Genomic DNA, 20,104 nt, shown 5'->3' with positions numbered 1-20,104 from the left:
CATCGTGTCAGTTTTTACCACAGCTACCCCCTGGAATCTGACACCTTTTTGGAAATATCTGTAAGTAGGCAAAAATGATTCATTGTCATCATGAAGTAGAAGAAGACAGTAAACAGCAATTTCCTGCCGATCCCCTTTTCTTTTAAAAAAACTTTTAGAAGTGCATAATTTGAGAGATCATTTAAATGTAATGGCCCAATATTAGAGAGAGACTATGGTAGTCCTGCAGCTGCTTTTGCTTAAAGTAAGTCAAATAAAGTTCGTGCTTTACACTATTTTGCCATCACATGAAATAGCTTATTTGCATTATTTACTATTTCTGTTATCAATTTCTCATATTCCAAAGATGATAACTGCCACACCAATTAAGACAGTATGCACCCATTCCTGGTCAAAAAAAAAAACAAAAAAACAAAAAAACACAAAACAATTAGAGAAAGACCACTCGATGACTACAGCGAAAAGATCACTTTCCATCCACCTTTGACAAAAACACAAGCAAGTAAAAGACAACTGAGTTTTTGCTGGGATGCAGTAAAAAAAAATAAAAAAACAAACAAGCAAAACCAATGCAGATAGGAATATGAACACAGTCACCCCACACCTGAAGAAGTTTTGCTGGAAAGAACACGGTACTCACTGCAGTGGCTCGGGACACCTCCCGACAAGTGCTGAGCAGTCCGTTCTGCAGGTCATCCCTCTGCAGGATGACATTCTGTATGGCTGCTGGGTTATCTGCATTCATTTCTATCTCCTGGCTTGCTGATAGCAAAGCTTGCTCAAGCGTGTACTATTGTAATAAAAAGAATTCTTTTTAATGCACTGCATCATTGGGCTGATTTTCGTTTTATTTCAGCTATCAGTGTTCTGATAATAAGCATGTAAAATAACATCCACTTTAGGTAATAAATACAATTGTCCTACTTTCTCCTTGTGTAGCTGTTGGAGCTTCTCCTCCAGTGCTTGCACGACTTTATCCTGTTCACATAAACGGCTAAGCTTAGCCTAGTATAGAACAGAAAATTGCCACAATTAGCATTTGGTTATTTGCATCTTCAGCAATCAAAATCTAACTTGATCAAATCATTCCATGAATCTACAGAAAGTATTAAAATAAGCATTCTAAAATTATGTAGGTATCAGTCTTGCATTTTCAAATTACTTAAGAAATCCTCCTAAGAAACTATGAAGTGCTATTGTAACTTGAAGTAGCGTGGCTCAAAACATGTAATTAATGATTCTACACCTAAATCTTTACAACTTAATAATAGGTATTACTCCATTTAAATTTACATATTGCTTAGTACTGCAAAGGCAATTTTACACATTCACAGTCTGTCCTGTGGCTTCTCAGGTGATTGTATCAAATAGTTAAAATTTCAGCCTGAAAAAAGTAGTATTTCCTGCAAGTTAGAAGCTTATTACAGAGGCATGTCCCTCTGTACCATGATGCAATTTCTGCTGGCAATCACCTGTATGAAGTGGGTTTCAAACCCAAAAGCCAAGAGGAAAATTATTATCCAAAGAAAGAGACAAATACCAACAGTTACAAGGAAGAAGGAATACAAATGACTTACATCAATGTCCAGCTCTTCAGTTCTATATTTGTATAGTGTACCCCTACATTCTTCTTGTGTTAACTATAAGGAAGAATAATATTGCCATAAAACAACTTAGTTGGACTGTGAAAATGAAAACTACTCTTCAGCTTAAGACTTTTAACATAGAAATCAGCTTTTGCTTGAAAGGTAGGTAGACCTGCCACGTTGAGCAATACAAATTTAGCCAATATACATTAATGAGGGTAACTAAATGGGATGTCAAGCAGACTGCCAGTAGAGTTGCATTAAATTAACAGGCTGTTTTTAATGCAAATGTAAAGATGTACAACTCAATCAAACATGGATTATGGAGGGAGATGAAATTGCCAGAGTACATCTAAATAACGATGCATCATTGTGCCCAAGTTCTGTTACGTGAATTCTAAATAGAGGGGCTCATTCTACTCTGAATGAACCATTCTAGGCCCACTAAGGTCGGATGTTTCACAAGCAGGGTGATCTGATGTGAAGCCAAAACCATATAAGTTTACAACATAAATGTAAATATCTTGTTAGAGACACGTCCAGTAAGTGCCACCACTTTTCATACGGAATTTTCATATGGATTTCCTCCCCTCCAACAGAGGGGGAGAAACGCCACAAATGGAAGCTCTTCTATTTTATCTTAGGCAAACTTGTCTCCTTGTGCTGATGCAAAGTACCTCAAGCTACTTTCACACAGCTCCTCACATAAAGTTCTTAACTTTTTCAGTCTGATACTGACCAGGAACAAGATTTTAAAATATTTTACAAGGAGAAAGGCAGCTCCCCATTTTAGAGTGAACTGTCACACACAGTCACTACTTAATATCCTATACAGTGAGGAAGGACATAACACTATCAACCTTCATATTCTATTTAATTGAAAAACATTGTGTGTACTGAGTCCCAACAGAGATTCTTTCCTTCCATGTCAGGTTATTGTGACTTAATAGTACAAGGAAGACTACTGAAACACAAGCCCATGTTAAGGGACTTAACATAACTTATAAATAAAAGGACTCGGGAAGGGTTCATGAGACAAGCATTCCAAACATAAAATAAATCTTCAACACACTAAAGTGTTTCATTTCACTGTATTATGTCCACATACCTCATGCAAATGTACCTGGTAATAATTTAGAAGTATGAATAGTGTATTAAAAACACAGAATAACTTTCTTTGAAATGGACATTTCATGAAAATGAACACTGGAATATGAAAAAAGCCACAGCACTTTTGCACCTCATGAATGTCACACAAATTCAGATAGCTATTTAAACTCCCACTATTGTAGAGTTGTGTTGTTTTACTGTTGATTTTATCACAATGAGAGAAAAATGAGGAATGGAAATATTTAGATAAAACTCATAAACATGGCCAAATGTCTTTTAAATTACAGAGGAAACCTAGTTATATTTCACAACAGGAAGATTTTACAGAAGGAATATTATCCCCTATTAGATAAATACACCTTTCCAAGTCACTGCTCAGCATTTTATGTGGCTTGGCTGGAAAAATATATTGCTTTTTCAAGCCAGTATTTTTCACACTTTTTAAAAAAGAAAGACATTTATTTTTTTGTCATTTCAACCTTAATTATAGCTGAGTTTAAAACGGTTTGCCAATTCAGCATCCCTACCCCTCCGTGCCTCCTGAAAGGAATACATTTTAAGCATTCAGAGAAGGAAAACAGTTTTTCAAAGAACACTACAGCCGTGCTAATTCTTCTTATTAAAATCCTATCACACTTTTCAAATTGCTACCGACTTCTTGCTTCGGTCAGCAGCACCAGCTCCGACACAGGAGGCACTGCTGGAGGGAGAGCCGCCTCAATTCTAACATTCCCACTGCAGCATTTTGCACAGGCTTAGCACAAAAGCGCCCCAAATAACAGGAATAGCTGAATCCATCCCTGACAAAACAAGCAGCTCCACTTGTCACAGCCCGCGAGCAAATCCGCCGGAGGCGCGGAGTGCAACCGCGTCCTGCCGGAGTGACCGGGGAGCCGCGGCAGACACAACGCAATCACGCGTCTCGGGCAAGGTCAACAGCCTCACAACCCTGGAAAACGCCTCATGAGAGCTCCAGTGGCCGAGTTATCAAAATGTCCTTCGTGTCATGGTCCACAAACGCCTTTCCTGCCAAATCGCTCCCGCAAAGCCTTAGCCAGGGCAGTAACTCCAGAGCAAGAGTGCCATCTACTGAGCCCGCGACAGGAGCTGCTGCTGGCCTCCCTCTCCCTCGACATCTGCCTGCTCAAACACGCCAAACTCACTCCTCTTAACACCAAAAACCTCCCAGTCGTGAGGGAGCAGCACCCCGAGAGCTACGAATGGAACTCGCCGTTTTTCAAAGGCAAGCTGTGCAAGCAGAGCTTGGCCAGACGTGCGTCTTGCGTGTGAAAAAGCAAAAACGACCTCAACTGAACCTCCCTCTTAGCTTAGGAATCATTTGTCATCAGCTGTACAGTCCCCACCTCTGTGATTCCCAGAAAGGGAGAGATCCCCTGTGCTGGACACCCTGGGACACAAGTGGTTGAACTGTTTAAGTAGTTGATATTAAAAACATTGAAGTGACAGACTTACTTCATTACTTTGTAAGCTGTTCTCAGATTCCACCAACTGTTTTGATTCAATACATTTCTAGGAGGATGTTTCACACCCCAAAAGCATGCTATGCATCTGTGCAGGATGCTGCACTTAGGAAATTAAAACAGGACAACCTAGGACATTTTGTTGTTGAGCACAAGCTTAAAATCAAGACGTCCCAGAGGCTCTTTTGTTTACTTCTTGCCTTTTAAAACACTTCTTGCTATCAGGATGCAGGGCAAATGGGCATTTAGCCCAATTAAGGTTCTCCTCTAATTTTGAATTCCGTGACACAAAATACTTCAAATAGAAGTTGGGAAAGCAAATGGGAAAGACAAGATTTTTAGCTCAAACGTCATCACCTTGTATTCATAACAAAAGCTGAAACATCTCAAAACCTAAAATGCGTAACAGCTTAAATGTATGCAGCTCCTATAACAATAATAACCTCCCTATCCTTACAGGAACAAAGAACTTAAGGGCTATTTTTCTCTGGTTTCAATGTATTAAAAACAATTATCCATGGCAAGACCTGGATGCTAGCTTGTTGCACTCAGATTTTAATTCTTCCTCCTTAAGGGAACTCACACATATAAGAGGAACTGAGGGAAATTTTGCTTTTTAAAGTCAGCCTGTACTGCTTTAGAGAAAAAGATTGGAGAACAAGATTAACATTCCTCATCTAGTATTAGAAAGAAGCAAAAAAACCCAAACCAAAGCAGAAATGAGTCTAGTCTGTAAAAATCCTTTTTTTCTTGTCTGTACATATGGAATAATTTCCATGGCCTGTACTTGTGAATTTATAGCACAGTCTGCAGAGCAGACTGATGTAAGTCAAGTGATTTAAATAACTCTGAAGATGTAACAAATCACAAGCAAAAGTGCCTTATAAATAACACATTTGAAACAGTAGATGTTTTTGCCGTTTTACTAAAGACTCATTAATCATTACAAAAAGCAAGCAAGACAAATTAAATACAAACTTTTCTTGCTTTCCTTTGCTTAACTCCAAATGAGCTCAGACCTCAAACTGAACTGAATAAACTGAGAAAGATCCTTTTCTTTATCCACAGGAATGGTTGCAGTCATCACAAACTATTTTAGCATCCTGACAACAAAACAAGTTTCACTCACTAGCACAGAGGCTTCTCCCAATTATTTACATGTCTTTAACACTGCAGCAGGAAAGATGACTGTTAAACCAATTTATTTCATTTGAATAAGAAATTATCTGTTGTTTAGACTTTAATAAAGTTGCCAGAATTTTCAACGGGTTGGTTTTGCATTACAAAAGTTTAGGAGACTATTTAGGCAGTGAAGTTTTGAGTGTATTTTTAGCCTCTCCTGAGAGTCAGTTAATGCAACATCTGACACAGGAAACTTTATCCATGGAAGCAGATGTTGTGACTCCTCAGCTTCTGCAGAAGCCTTCAGCATGTCACAAGCCCTCTGACCTGAAGAGACCACATCTCCAGTGGCAACAGGTTACTCAGAGTCACTGCTTCTCTGACAAGAATGTCAAAAAAGGTGTTTATTCAGTGCCAGATGTGCCTACAAGGTGAAGGCAGATACTGCAGCTGGCAGCAGAGCTTCTCCAGGGCAGCAATTGGGAATTTATTGGTATCCCCAAAGGCAGGAGCAGATTAGCCCAGGCACAGCTGTACCTCAAATATGTCTATTTAATATTAAAAGCTTGGGCTGGTTTCCCCTGACATGTTTAAAACACCTCTGCTCATTATACACTCATTGACTTATTTTTCTTACATACTCTATCACACAAAACTGACTTGCTTTAAAAAAATTCTATCACTTAGGCTTCTTAAAAAATTACAACCAACCCCTAAAATTTCCTTTAGGGCTCCAGAACACCTTACTTCTCTCATTCCCCTCCAAATAGCTCCTCCAGGTTCCAAGTTAAAGGTCCTGCTTTGCATGTAGGAGCACAAATCTGACAGTCATGAAATCAGTCACTCACAACCCAACTTCCTTTGGAAAGCTGAGATTTTTTTTGGCAACGTTTCTGGATTGGAAGCAAACTTACGATGTGGAGTTGACTTTGAAAAAAGCGAAACTGGATTGAACGGGATGAAATGGATTAAGTTGCAGCATTTTTTAGAAACATGGCAGTAATAAAGATGTGTTTTACATGGCAGAACATCTCTTTTTCTTCAAACTGTGCAACCTTTATGCATAATTTTGGCTCACAAGGGCATAAATGTAAATGCAAGGGAACTGGCCAGATATTCCCTTGTGAGAACAACACCTTCACTGTAGTCGAGGCAAGAAACTTCTAAAACACCCCCTGACATGACAGGGGCTGCTCAGTTCAGCCCCAGCACCCGTCAGACACTGCTGTGCCAAGGGAGAGGGATTGGCCATGCTCATAAGTTGGTGCAGGTCTCAACTCCCAGACAATATTTCCATTCACATTTCTGATTCTTCTTCCATCTTACCATTGCCAACCAGCACTAGACACTCTGTAAGTGTGCACAGTAAAGTCTGCTGTGACTTTATGAACAGACACTGCCTTTTGGATTTACAGGCCCCAGATCAAAGTAATTTTGATCCTTTCTTTCTTCAGTGGCTAAAGGCTTGGTAGGTGCAAACAAAAACTTGTAAATCCACTTCCTAGAACGAAACAAAATTGCCAGAAATGACCAGGTAAACACCGCTCACATGCTTTTGTAGTGGTCAAAAAGAAAGAAGCACCTTTGAACACTAATTGCAGAGAATCATGCTAAGACAAATGTTGGAAGCTCACTGGAAAGTTTCATGAATTTACTGGACACCTGCATAAAGCACCAACTAATTAAATCGTCTAGACAGAGAGGAGTTACTCAGAAGTGTACATTTAATAGTAAAACAACAAAAAACGCAGCGGAAGCCATGCTAACGAGACTGCAGCGCTTCGGGAAGCATGGATGACATTGTGGGTTTCCAAAGCAAAGAAGAGAAACACCGATGTCATGAATAAATCTGAGGGACAACCAAAACTGTCACTAAGGAAAATTTTCGCAGATGATAAAGCAATTTCATTCACTATCCAAGACCTTACTTGATGGTACAGTTGCGGTCTTAGCGCCGAGTTCTCAATCATAGTGTGAACCATGGTGATTAAAGGTTCATTCTCTTTCATCTATTTCAAATCAGGAGGAGCATACAGCAAACATCAGTTTACAGCATGGCTAGATTTGAAAGACGACACTGTAAAATATAGCCTCTACTTTAATTCTTTCTAATAATGCAGCAGATTACATTTTAACCCATGCTTTTTATATATTCCATCATTCAGTAATATCAACATCTGAAAAGTTTAATAATATCAAACAAATATATCAGAAGTAATGTAAATGCTCAACACCAATGTAATATTTATTCACCAACACTCTCCCTTTTTAAAAATAAAAAAGCTTAAAATAAGTTTGGCTTTGCATGGTATTGAAATAAAAAGTATTATTGGATTTTGCTGCAGGAACACTCAAACCTTTATCAGAAAACCTTTTAAATTATAGATTTAATAAGTCAGTGTACATTAAAAAGATATAAGCATTCCCAGCCTGTGAATAGACTTATGTCCACATATCACAAAATGCCTTTATATGCTGCACTGATTTATACCCTTTGGAACATGGAATCATTGCCTGTTGCATTTATCCACCCCCATACACAGGAGTGCATTTTGGAACTGGCCAGACATTTTCTATAATGATCAGTATTTATTGTTAAGCATGCAAATGTCAAAATCAGGTATTTTATTATGTATTGCATACATTTAGGGTTTCAGAAAAGTGTGCAACACAGAAAAAAGTACGGGATTTTGGTCTTAAAAAGGAGACTTTCCTAATAATAAGAGGAAAATGATGAAAACAGGTGGTTTTCTTCTCCAAAAGAAAACTGAAAAGTCACTTAATGCACAATTCTCCTCCTATTTTTGCTGGAAACTTTAGCAATACCTGCTTCAGGTATGGTCACACAAAGTGAGTGAAGGAGCATTTATGATCTTTCACTTTGTATTTATATGCACTCTCCATGAAATTTGCATAGCAAGGTTTTCTTTCACTGATGGAAATGCAACAGAGAATGAGTTTTTGATACCTTCTAGTATTTCTTGCCCAAAATTATTTAGGAAAAACCTAACTTTTATATTTGGAGCAGTTTTTTTTTTTTTTTTTTTTTTAATTTTATGGCAAACCATTTTTCTTGTTGTAGATAGGGGACCTTTTTGTTGTTGTTGTTGTTTTCTATCCAAAGTCTGATCAGCTGGTAAGTTAATCAGCCAATAAAAGGTACCTTAAGAAGCTTATGATGCTCTGTTTGTCCAAGGCAGGGAAAAAACCCTAACCAAGCAGTCCCTAGCACTTACTCCATCATCTCCAGTACAGGTAAACAGAAAACCAGAACTGACACAAGAAGTTGTTCTCCCTCTACAATAAAATTTTGTCCAGACAGTGGGTGCACTCCAGAGAGTGATGACACTAAAAGAGATCTCAATAAGGAGAGCAACAATAAGGCCCAAAGCCAAGCTGTCAAACTACAGCCAACTGATAAATCAATAAAAGAAAAAATTCTCTGAGGCTCAAATATTTTATTAGGAACACATGAGTTTGTATGCATTTTTATTATCAGGGTTTCAACTGCTTCATAAACTCTAGCTAATTCCTTTCTACAGTATTTCAAATTTTTCTTTTCTGACCAGCAACAGACAGTGCCAGAATAAATTTCTGTTGAACTGTTCAAAGTTTGTTTAAATCCAGATTAGAAAACAAGCAATGTGTATTTGCTCAAAAGACATTTTGAAGTAATGTTTTGTCTTCTAGGAGCTCCAACTTTGATTTACAGGAGTTCTTCCAACATTTTTACTACTACAGGTGCTTAATCACTCTTATCTAACCCTGTTTGCAAAGGCCAAGTACATCCAGAAAAGTCACAGATCCTTAATCCCTTATGGAACAAATATCAAAAAGCAGGCATTTGGTAAAGCAATGCCAATCAAAGAGCCTATGGAGCAGCCAAATACAACAAGTGTTTTCCCCTTTTGGGATCAAAGTTTCCAAAAAATTAGTGACATTTAAGTACTGAGGAAGGTATGTGTGACAAACCTTCTAAGAGTTAAAGGCAGTGCACAAGTAATCAGAGTTACCTGGGACACAGTGGCAAGTCCCATGCTGGAAAAGATGACAAGGACACCTGTTTTGTGGTCTTCAAGCATTATCACAAGGCTACTCCCAAACTGAAACTCTTCACATTGAATAAATGGCTCAAGGAAAAATACTGGTTTGCTCGTAACAGAGACAAGCCTTGGTTTTCACTTATTTAAGGAAAAAAAAAAATTACAATAAAGGGACAGATTTTAGACCCTCCATGTAACACTAAAAGGATTATACTCAGAGATTCTCTCCAGTTGGAAAAGCCACAAAAATTGGAATTAATGTCTCCATAAGCAAAGTGAACTGCCACAGAGCAACAAACCCAAATAAAATACAGCAGTCTTGGCTTTACCACCTCCTACTTCGAGTAAATCTCTTTCTCTGAAGAAGTGATGTTTCATCTCTCCTTTTTTTTTGTACTGATGTAGTACAAACAAATCAGAAAAGCCCTGACCTCCTTGACATGTGAAAAATTTTCCTTGTAATTCACATTTGTCTGACTCATTTAGGTCTTGCATGGCAAAAGGATGGGGGAAAAAGCTTTAAATATTTCAGAAGCTCCAAAATTGGTGGACAGATTAGGCACAGTGAAGTAGCTTCAGGTATCTTATTTAGTCTACCAGATGACTAATTGTAAGGTTTTAATTAAAGTAGTAGTGCACTGATCTATACTTTTCAGCACTTGTAATGTGATCAAGTATGTTTCTATTTAATAATAATAATTTATTATACTTCTTCCTAGAGCTAACTGAAAAATGCAGGAAGATGTAATGGAGGAATTAAGGGAATTGGTCTAATTAGCAGTTACTGGAGCTAGTTATGTAAATCCTTGGTGCAGATATGAACAGCTACTTTATTTCTGAGTGGGTATTTTTGTGGTTTAAACTGGAAAGTCAAGCTGTCAGTAGCTTTTCTCTTTCTGCCTTTTCCTAGAGGGTTTGGTGAAACCCTGCACAGCTGATATTCCAGAATGTTCTAGCAACCAGCTGGGACAGTGGCTGCCTACCAGGATTGGTGACCTCACTGCTGAGGTGACACTGCATGTTTTGGGTGACAAAGGACTCAGGTTAACCATTTTATCCCTCTCCTCTCAAGCTTATTGAGGGAAAAAATAACAGGACCTGAGGAAGCTTTTCTCCTTCCTCCTTTCAGTCTTTTTTCCACCCTTCACTCCCTATCCTTGAGCTTTCCTTCTCCCTTTGAGGAAGGGAAGGAAAAAAAAAAAAAAAGGGCAAGGTCAGCTACTCCAGCTTTTCCAGATAACCTGGAAAACACAAATAAAAGTAGTACCCTATAAGATGTGAACACAGGACATGGAATTTTAGGCTGAAACACGAGATACCATGTCAACTCCATCCAAACCTCCTTGTACTACTTCAGCCTTCCTTAATGCACTACTTGTTCCCAGAGCCACTTTCAGCACCTCAGAAAAAGGGAGATGAAGAGCAGAAAATAGAAGCAAAACACCAAGACAGTGAGGATGTTGGCTGTAGGACCTGCACTCCTTTGTTTGACAACTTCTTGTTCAAGTTCTGTTTATTTTTAGATACACTTTGAAAAGAGATTTTGGAATGAGACTGAAAATTAAAGTCCTAGCAGAATTATTTTAACTCCTAAACATCTAAACTATTTAAATAAATAACTATTTCAAAAAAACTGGGAAAAAAACCCCAAAAAAGACTAAATGAAATTAAATTTAGTAAAACTTCTGTGACCAATCAGCCTGGGATAGGATGTTTTATACAAGTAATATGAGCTTAGTAGTAAAGGGTTTTTCAGCCAAAGAGAAGTTTTACTATCAAGATAAAAATTCAGAAGTGTGAAAGACTGGTGTGCTGGAATTCTTGATAATAACAGAAAGGTTAAAAAGTGGGACCTTCTGCCATGGCTATTTGTAAAGGAGAAAAAAAAAAAACATGTCTAGCTTTTACTTGGGGGAAAAAACCCAACCTTATGTTGTGTTTTGGTTACTCATTTTGTAATTACTGGGTACAAATAAATTCAGGAGACAGCTGGCTTGCATTTAGTAGCACACAAGAAGTGATTCTTTAAAATCTGATCGTGCAGGAGACTGAGATCCTATGTGCACTCAATGTCCCACACTGGCAAAAAAATCATCCTTGCCTAGGGCTGCTAGCTATGTCCAGAACTCCTAAAATTCCTAAAATGCACCTGAATCTCTCTCTCAACTCTGCAAACCTTGAGCCAGCAGAGTGGATTAAAAATAAAAGGGTTCTGGACAACCATTTATTTAGCCCTAAGACATGGAAGAAATCATATGGCTGGGTATCTGTGTGCCAAGTCTTTTCAGGCTTTTTTCCCCCCCCTCTCTCCCTCTGAACGCCAACAACAACAACAAAAATTCTGAAAGCGTAATACAAAACCATCAGCAAGTGTAACGTGAGAATTTCCGAGCCATGGCCAGAGGAAACAGCAGTACAAAAACAAAGCTTGATTGCTAAAAGGTGATTGAATATTCTTGACAAGAAAACCACCTGATCAGCAGCCAGCTTACTGCAACAGAATATGAGCTACCTTCCCTACAGGTGAATTTTAGTCTGCCTGAAAAGTCACCTGTGCAACCCTGTAACAAACTTACTATTTATTGTTGTGTACAGTACTGAGCTCTTTGTGACCAAGAAGGTGAGAGTTGAGGATACAGGGACTGGAGTCCCACCCTGTGCTGTAAGCCAAGTAGGTTCTGACACTATTTGCAGAGATTAAATACAAGTGGAAATGTCTAATTTAAGTACACAGGACATTTAAAATCCAGAGAGGGTAAGTGATTATGCAGGTTACAGATGCTGGTAACAAGGAGGAAAGGCCTCAATTACACTGAAAGAAATTTCGATTTTTTTTATGCTTTTAACATAAAGGGAAATTGATATTTGGCAAATAACGAAGAGCTATAAATGTGATACCACCCCTAGAAGCAGTGGTACTCAAAGCAGAAAGACTTCCAGGGAGATTTATTTCCTACAGGTAGATTACAGTATTATAAAACAAGAGAAATGAGTATTCCAACCTGCTCTTCCATGATTTTGTGATTAAGGTAACAGATTTTAGACTGCATTTCTAAGTTGTAGTGATTCCTTTCATTCTGGTATGGCACAACTATAAGACTTACATGCTTTCCTAAATTAATGCTTACCACATCCCATTTCTAAATTTTATCTGGTGCAAGCGAAAGGAAAATAATTTTTACAGTTTTGCATCTTGTACATAGACAATTCCCCCCATTTAATCCTGCCCATCAGACTCACAAGCTTGGCTAACCAAGCACTAACAACAATTTAACACTTCACATCGACTGTTGTCCTTTCTTGACAATGAATTACACTGTTGAAGACAGAATCACTCCCTAATTCCAAAACATTACAGACTGGAAATATTTGAGTTGGATGAAATATTTTGGTCTAATTTAGCAAGCAGTATGTCCCTACTGTTTTGGACCTGCTGCAGCCCCTTAAATAAAACAATACAGAGATGTTTAGAAATGCATTGCCAACAAACTGAATTGGTCACAATTCCCACCCCGTTTTCAAGAGGTAATAGGAAAATAAAGTCACTGGGTGAGCCAAGCCCATGTGAGAGCGTGTACTGTGTGCACAGCTGGGGTTTTCAAAAACTCACTGAAACCCCAGTAGAGGAAAATATAGAATATAAAAGTTTTAACAGTTGGTTTTAACTGTAAGGCTCAAAAGTTTCAATAAAACACGTAATAACTATAAAAGATTCTTACAAAAAGCGATTTTTTCTATTTTTAACCAATGGTCATCCAGTTGCTTATTTTAGGTCTAAGCACTTATGACTGTCTTTTATAAATGCTAGCAAAAAAAAAAAAAAAATCCACTTCAAAACTGCTCAAACTCAACTTGTACAGAAATCCCATTTGGTCATGCAGCAAGGCCAGAAAGAGAGGTATGTGATATTGCAATTCTTCACTTGGCAGTCAATTATGTTAGTGAAGAACTGTACCCTCACTCCACGAGATACCAGAAATTGGAAAGAATTAAAATCTTATTCTTATATAAATCATTCAGAATGAACTGAGAATAATGAGAAAAGGAGACATGTTATGATTTGTTTAAAATATTCCTTCATCTTTGACCTCCTCTTCATTTAATGTCCTGTAGAAACAGCTAACTCTTTTTAATTTCAAAAACTGAAATTCTTAGAAGTACCCATTTTTTATAAATCGCATGTGTGTCATATGAGCTTGGAAACACATTAGGACTGGTTAAAGAAGGTAAAATGCTACAGTTAGTGTTATTATGAAAAGGAAATTAGGAATATATTTAGAACAGAAAAATGAATTGGTGACTGGCTACTGTTTTCTGACAAATTTTAAATTGAGGGATTCTTTTTCCCCCATAAGAGCTCAAATTTGTGATCAACTGAGATATTCTATGCTATGGGCATCATCCAACTTCACAAAAAGCACTGAAAATCCTTCTTCCCAAATATTTCCAGCTTTGACAGGAGCAGGCCAAAAGCATTACGAAATATAAATGCACAAGTAAATTGCAAATCCCACCTGGTGATCCAAATATATGGCATTCCTTTGAAGGTGATGTGAAAGAATCTCATTCTAGAAGGCAGCAGTCAGAGGGGAAAAGGAAAGGGACAGAAGGTGCAGAATTCATGAAAAGAGCTTTAAAGGATGTAAACTAGACAGTGATAGACAGTTCTGTTTTATGGAGAAATATAATGCTGTTTTTAACTGCCTTTTTTTGGTGAACTGTTAATAAATTTCGAGCCTGAAACAGAAATGATGAAAGTTTGCTACAAATCAGACCATGAACCACTACATTTCATTCTGGTTTACACATAAAACACATAAGTAAGCTTAAGTAAATGTCCACTACACAGGCAACTATGAACCCTTTGATAAATCCACGTTTTAAACACGTCCTGCTTTTCACAGACGGATCACAAATAAGATGGCATGAGATAGGAGGCTGTGTAAACAGCAGATTAATCTCAATCTATCACGACTGATTTTGTTTGCAATACAAAACAACAGATTAAAACCACTCCATTTAAATCTGGGGTGGCTTTCTGATGCTCGTATCCCCCATCTGTCTGTTTAGCCCAGAACTCCAGTGAGCTACAACACACTTCAGAGTATTCCCAGGTAAATTTGACTCGGCTAAAGCCTCAAAGGGTTGATAGCAGTAGCGCCGCGCGCACAAAGGATTAGCGCCACTCCGTCCTACAGGAGCCAGGGAATTTATTGCAAAGCAAACTCGGGTTAATGAATGACTGAGGGTTAGTGAGGATGGAGCATGACACACATCGCTGGGTGGCTGACCTTTGGGCTGCTGGCCTCAAGCTTTAGCTGCATGAGCTGTGCTAGTGTGTGCTCCCGGATACTACTCAGCTCCGCCTGCTGCCGTCTCAGCTTTATGAGCAGCAGCGTCAGCTCCTCCGGCTGAAGGAGTGCGGCGTGAGAAGCCAAAGAGCAGAGAAAAGGTTAATTGGTACCCCAAACAACACCTCAGTGAAATCAGGCATGCCTTATAACTAAAGTAAAGCAAGGTGCACCTTCGGAGCGCCTTACGGAAACTCTGGCAGTGATGCAACACAAGAGACACCATTTTCCCCAAGTGAACACCTCCAAATATAAAATGAAGGGTTAGCTTTTGACTGCTCAGACCAGGAAATGCCATAAAAGTCAAACAGTCTGTACTGAGGACAAAAATAACTGAGGATGTGGCAGGGCAAAGTCTGTGCATCTTCCCGACATGCACATCAAATTGATGATATTGAATTAAGTCAGGGGGAGACAATTCCAGCCCTTGGGATGTCGTTACCTGTATGTGGGCAGCCATTTGAGCCGGGTGAAAGAATCAAAACATGCCCTCAAGAAAACGCAGCTTTAAAAATAATTCTTCAAATAATTATCTAAAATAATTCTTCAAATGTATGTGTCAAAATTGAGAGGGAAAAATGATGACAATCCCACGTTTACTGAACTACCTCAGAAATAATCACCTTTCACAAAAGAAATCTGCACAAGCATGACAAAAATAATTTTCCATCCCACCTTTCACAGGTCTGAGGCCTCCAGTTATTTTATTGCTTTACTTTTATGACTAAGCTGTATTATTCAGCCTTAGGAGGGGATGAAGAATATAATTTAAGATTGTATGTAGATTATACATATTATGGAAATTATAGATTTCCATATAGATTTAATTAAGATTATACGTATTATGGAAATAAAGTCCAACTCAAATGGGTATTTGTCAGGTAATTCCACACAGATCAGGGCAATACTCCAAAGAAAACAAACCACTGAGCATCACAAGTATTTTTGTTATGTTCCTGTTTGCTTCTGTTTCTTACACTTCTCCAGAAGTCAGCCTTACAAGAGGTTAAATATTCATCGAGTGTTTTGATTTTCTCACAAGCCCTGTGAGTTAAACAAAGCCCAAACACAAAAAGCTCCTAAACTCCTGCTTGCCCTCTCCCACAGCCACAGAACTTCCCCAAAGCAAAGAAGTAAAGAGCTCTGGAGAACCACACATTAAAAATGCTGAAAGTGAATACCAGTTTCTCAGAATAAAGAGGAAAAATCCCCGAGAAACAGCATGGCACCAGCACCTCTGTGAGTTCAGAACAGAGGAGCCCACAAGAGGGAGCAAGGGATTTCCACATAGCTTCAGCTGGCAAAACCATTTGCTTTTTGAGGGAAACCAACACCAAACCCAAATTGTCTAATGGCAGTTTTCCTTCTTACAGCTCTCCTTCAATACCTGGATTTAAAATAGTTAATTCCAGAGAGTAAGTGTAAGAATCTAGGCTGCCATACGAGACATTTTGGAGTTCTCTCCAAAAATAGGCAACAGTGCTCTCAGTCTGGAAAGTAACATCCACTCAAAGCACAAGAAGCCTCATTTTTACGAATACGAGAACAAAAAGCAGCATCTTCAAGCAAAAGGAGCAATGATCCACTTTTTCAAGATCAAAACTTCTTTTGGTATATCCTGAAAAAGGCCAGTTTTAGTGCATTAGGAGTAACTTATTTCATGGCACTCCAACCCAAACTTTTTCTCCATAGAGGAGCCCTTAGAACAGAACTCCTACTCCTCTCTAGACGTTCGGAAAGTTGCTGCAGGTGCTGTGCACTTGATGCAGGTCTTGGGACTCTTGCAACAACCATAACACCAACTTTTCTCAGGGCTACCTACAGGTTTCCTCCTCTGGCCCCTGCACTGTCCTGCTGTGGGCAGGATTTCTGGTTGGTTTCTTGGACCTGCTTGTCCCAGCAGAGCTGAGGGGGCCACAGATCCCAAGAAATGTCTGGAAGGCTCCAGCTGCCAAAGGCCAACCCACAGAAATCACTGAAGGTGCCAGAAACCTGTGCTGGGAACTGCAGGAAACAGGGCTCGAGGCAGTGGAAGGACTGGCTGCCCACATTATGATCCCAAAAAAAAAAAAAAAAAATCTGTTTTTTTAATTCATAGCTCTCTTAAATCAGTATTTTCGGGTGGACAGAGAGATGACAAAAAAAAGGAGACAAAAACTGGTAAAGAAGTGACATAAATTTAGGGCAATTTTTTGGCTGAGAGTCATGTTGCAATTAGGAAACTGGAGAGCATTCATCAACATCACTTTGATGAAATATCTTCAATGAGAATTTCAGCTCTACCACAGTACGGTGTCAGAAAGGACATCCTTTTACAAAATGCTCTTTTACATTTCCAAATAAGCCAAACTTTACTTCTAGGATTTTCTAAATAATTAATGGAGAAATAAGTGTTCTGTGATGTAGTCTACCCTCTCCCAGGAATTTCAGCAATGTATCAACAATGATTAAAAAAATAGTAAATCTGTATTTCCCAAAGAAAACCTTGACTCAGCAGCTACACAATATTCTTAGAATTCTGTGGAATCACAGAGCACTTCTTTCCCTGATAATTTAAATAAAGGTTACATTTAAAGCAAGCTTTAACTAGAATAAATTTTCAATGTTGCCTCTTCATACTTAAAGGATTATTCTCAAAAAACCCCTGATGTACCAAATAAAAATCCAACTCACTGTTTTGCCTTGGAGGCTCTGAGAAGTAACAGGCTGTAAACTCAGACCTGCTGGCATCGACCTTCTGTCAGGCACAAAGACATGCTGTACAAAAAAAATAGCACAGTGTGACCCACAGTTATTTCTAAAGACTTGAAAACTTTAAATGCTAACACAAAAAGTCAAGCCAACTTCCCCCTCATGAAAATTTGCTATGCTTTGTGCCAGTCATGCTCCCTGCTGATCTCCTACCTAGGTTACTGAAGCAGTCTATCTCTAAATTCTAGAAATACCCCGAATTTCATATTTCATTTAATTAACAGTTCTCCCTCATTATTGTTGCTACTGACAGAGTGCTGACCATGAGCAAGGTCTACCCACAAATCACATTTATTTCTGACAATACACCAAGAGACTGCCACTGCAGTTCCATTTCCAAAGCACAAGCAATATAACCAGTAATATTCCCCAGAGTGGATGTTTATCACTTAAATGTGTAATATTATCACTTAAATGTATGTTCAATAAATGTAAACATTAGCTAAGAACATTGGAAAATATTAAACATTCCCAAATATGAAATGTTTTGTAGCAATTTTAAAGGAAGCCTGGAAAACAACAGACAGTTTTAGCACAAAAAGGTCCACAGCCACGGCAAGATACCTTAGGAAAGTACATCTACAATGATTTGTGATTAAAAAAAAAAAATTGAGGACTTATTTCCTTTATCAGTGTTCCAAAGGGAACTCATATGACACAGTTCATTTAAGGACAGCTGAACAACAGCAATTTGGGGAGGTAGTCTTTTTCTGTCTTGCTGTACTCTCAAAATATTAGGGGCAGATTGCTAGATAAAGTAAATTCAGTGGGTGTAGTGCAGAATTCTTGGGGCTGCAGATGCCATTTATATTTCAAGAATAATAGGGAAGGTCTTGGAATAGTAAGGAAAGACACACCACAGGACAGAAGACTAGCTGACATAAAAAGAAATAGGAAAGGAAATTTTTAAGCTGCAGGGTGACTACTTTGGACTAGGCAATGCCTTTTAAACATATACAAGCACTCAGTTCAAAACCATGTGATGTAAAAAAGAGAAAGTTTTGGCATCTGCTCATGATGTTCTCATTCTGCCTTTTCAAACCATTCATTGCCTTCATTGACTTCTCAAACTGAAATAGTCACACACAAGGGGATTCATGCAAATGGGATGTGAACACAATTGTTTTATGTTTGCCAGGTCTTGCAATACATCCTTGCCTCATCCTTTGAGGCGAGAAAGGATCAGCAGAACAAAACCAAAACCCAGCTCTTCTTTCTGGATCCTTTTCTCTCGGGAAGCAGCTCAGCTTGAGCATCCTCTGCCTGCCAGAGCAACCTGACTTAGGCAGAAAATGCAGCTTGTCCTGAGCATGGTGTCCAGTCCCAGACTGCAAATAAGATGTATCAATTTGCCAGCTGTATGGCAGTTGTCTTCTGTTAAGTGGGCAGATTTTCCTTATCTCTTTCACAACCAATTCTCCCTCCAGGGAGACATCAGCTGATAATGGGCTACTGAGTGTCACTGCATGACTGATAAGAACTAGAACATCCCACTGTGAGATGCTCTGCCCAGGGGGAGGAGCCAAGCATTCCCACCTGGATATAATCTGGGTCTTTGGGACACCAGACTCAGCCTTTCCCACTGGATTCCCAAGAGAAACACCTGGGTTTTCCACTGGATCTTCAAAGGAGGACTACACCCTTCTACAGGACCCCTGCTCCCACAGAACCACATCTGCCACTCCAGGAGGGCTGCAGCCACTCCGATTTGGACTGCTACCCTGACCAAAAGGGTGTCAGGCTGTGTTCTGACTCTGTCAGTGGTTTTTCTTCTGTATTATTGCATGGATTTTCTTTTCTTTTTCCCTTTTCCTAATAAATTGTATTTCTGACTTGGAATCTCTCACTGGTTTAGCTTTCAAACCAGGACATGGCCACACAGCCCCAGCTTGAGGAGGATGCTTGGATAAATGCACACATGGCTTGGGCTCCTCGACTCTCTGCTGGAAGAGACCTCTAGTACCACTCATAAAAGCATCCTTCTTTCCTCCTGTGGGGCTTTAACTTTCTTTAGTAGCCTTTTCTTCAAAGTAAGTGTCCACTTTCCTGCAAAATTGCTGGATGACTAAAAGGACTTTCTTCATCTTTCCAGTTCCAACACATGAGGCAACTCCTGCAAGTTCAGCCTTGTTCTCTAACCATTTGATTTTAGCTAAGTGGACATTAGTCTCCTTTCTGTCTTATACACAATAAAGAGTATTTGAGTTGTTTTATGTCCTCCTCCAGACATTCTTTCTAACTCATCACTTGTGAACACGTTTAAAAAAGGAAATGGCTTAAAAGGTAGCAAATGCTAACAGGAATTCTGCAAATGTGAGAGTCCAGCCTGGGATGATAAGATTACAGTCTTGCAGCACATGGAGAAAAATATATTTGCCACAAAAATTGACCTTCTTGTAGGTTAGATGCTCCAGCCTATAACAACATATTATGAGAACACTGCTTTAACTTCTCATGATAGAAGAATTACAGACTATTGGATAATTTCTAGAACTTTCTGTTTGGATGGCTATCTATGCAGATGTGCAGCAATGTGTATGACAAATATTGGCTATACAGCCCTGGAAATATACATGTATAGCCCTGGCTATACAGCTATACATTTTCCTGGAAAGGAAAATCCATCCCACCTCTCAACTTGGGATAGTGCTTAATGTGCA

At 38.9% G+C, this 20,104-nt stretch overlaps 1 protein-coding gene across 6 annotated transcripts in view; it reads right to left on the bottom strand.

The window, feature by feature from the left end:
* PLEKHA5 (pleckstrin homology domain containing A5) overlaps nt 1–20,104 on the bottom strand; it is a 165,278-nt gene that overhangs the window by 21,367 nt on the left and 123,807 nt on the right. For 4 of the 6 annotated variants that reach the window (XM_053942711.1, XM_053942717.1, XM_053942712.1 and 1 more), the window contains exons 12-16: nt 17,367–17,450; nt 14,634–14,753; nt 1,578–1,640; nt 925–1,005; nt 641–790 (exon numbers count right to left, since the gene is read on the bottom strand). In XM_053942711.1, coding sequence (XP_053798686.1) covers nt 641–790; nt 925–1,005; nt 1,578–1,640; nt 14,634–14,753; nt 17,367–17,450 — 498 coding nt within the window. The remainder of the gene's footprint in view (nt 1–640; nt 791–924; nt 1,006–1,577; nt 1,641–14,633; nt 14,754–17,366; nt 17,451–20,104) is intronic. The other 2 variants (XM_053942718.1, XM_053942714.1) reach the window with 1 other exon arrangement.

Source organism: Vidua chalybeata, chromosome 5, assembly GCF_026979565.1.
Source record: "Vidua chalybeata isolate OUT-0048 chromosome 5, bVidCha1 merged haplotype, whole genome shotgun sequence".
NCBI classification, from domain to species: domain Eukaryota; kingdom Metazoa; phylum Chordata; class Aves; order Passeriformes; family Viduidae; genus Vidua; species Vidua chalybeata.
This window is presented reverse-complemented; position numbering and strand designations above follow the sequence as displayed.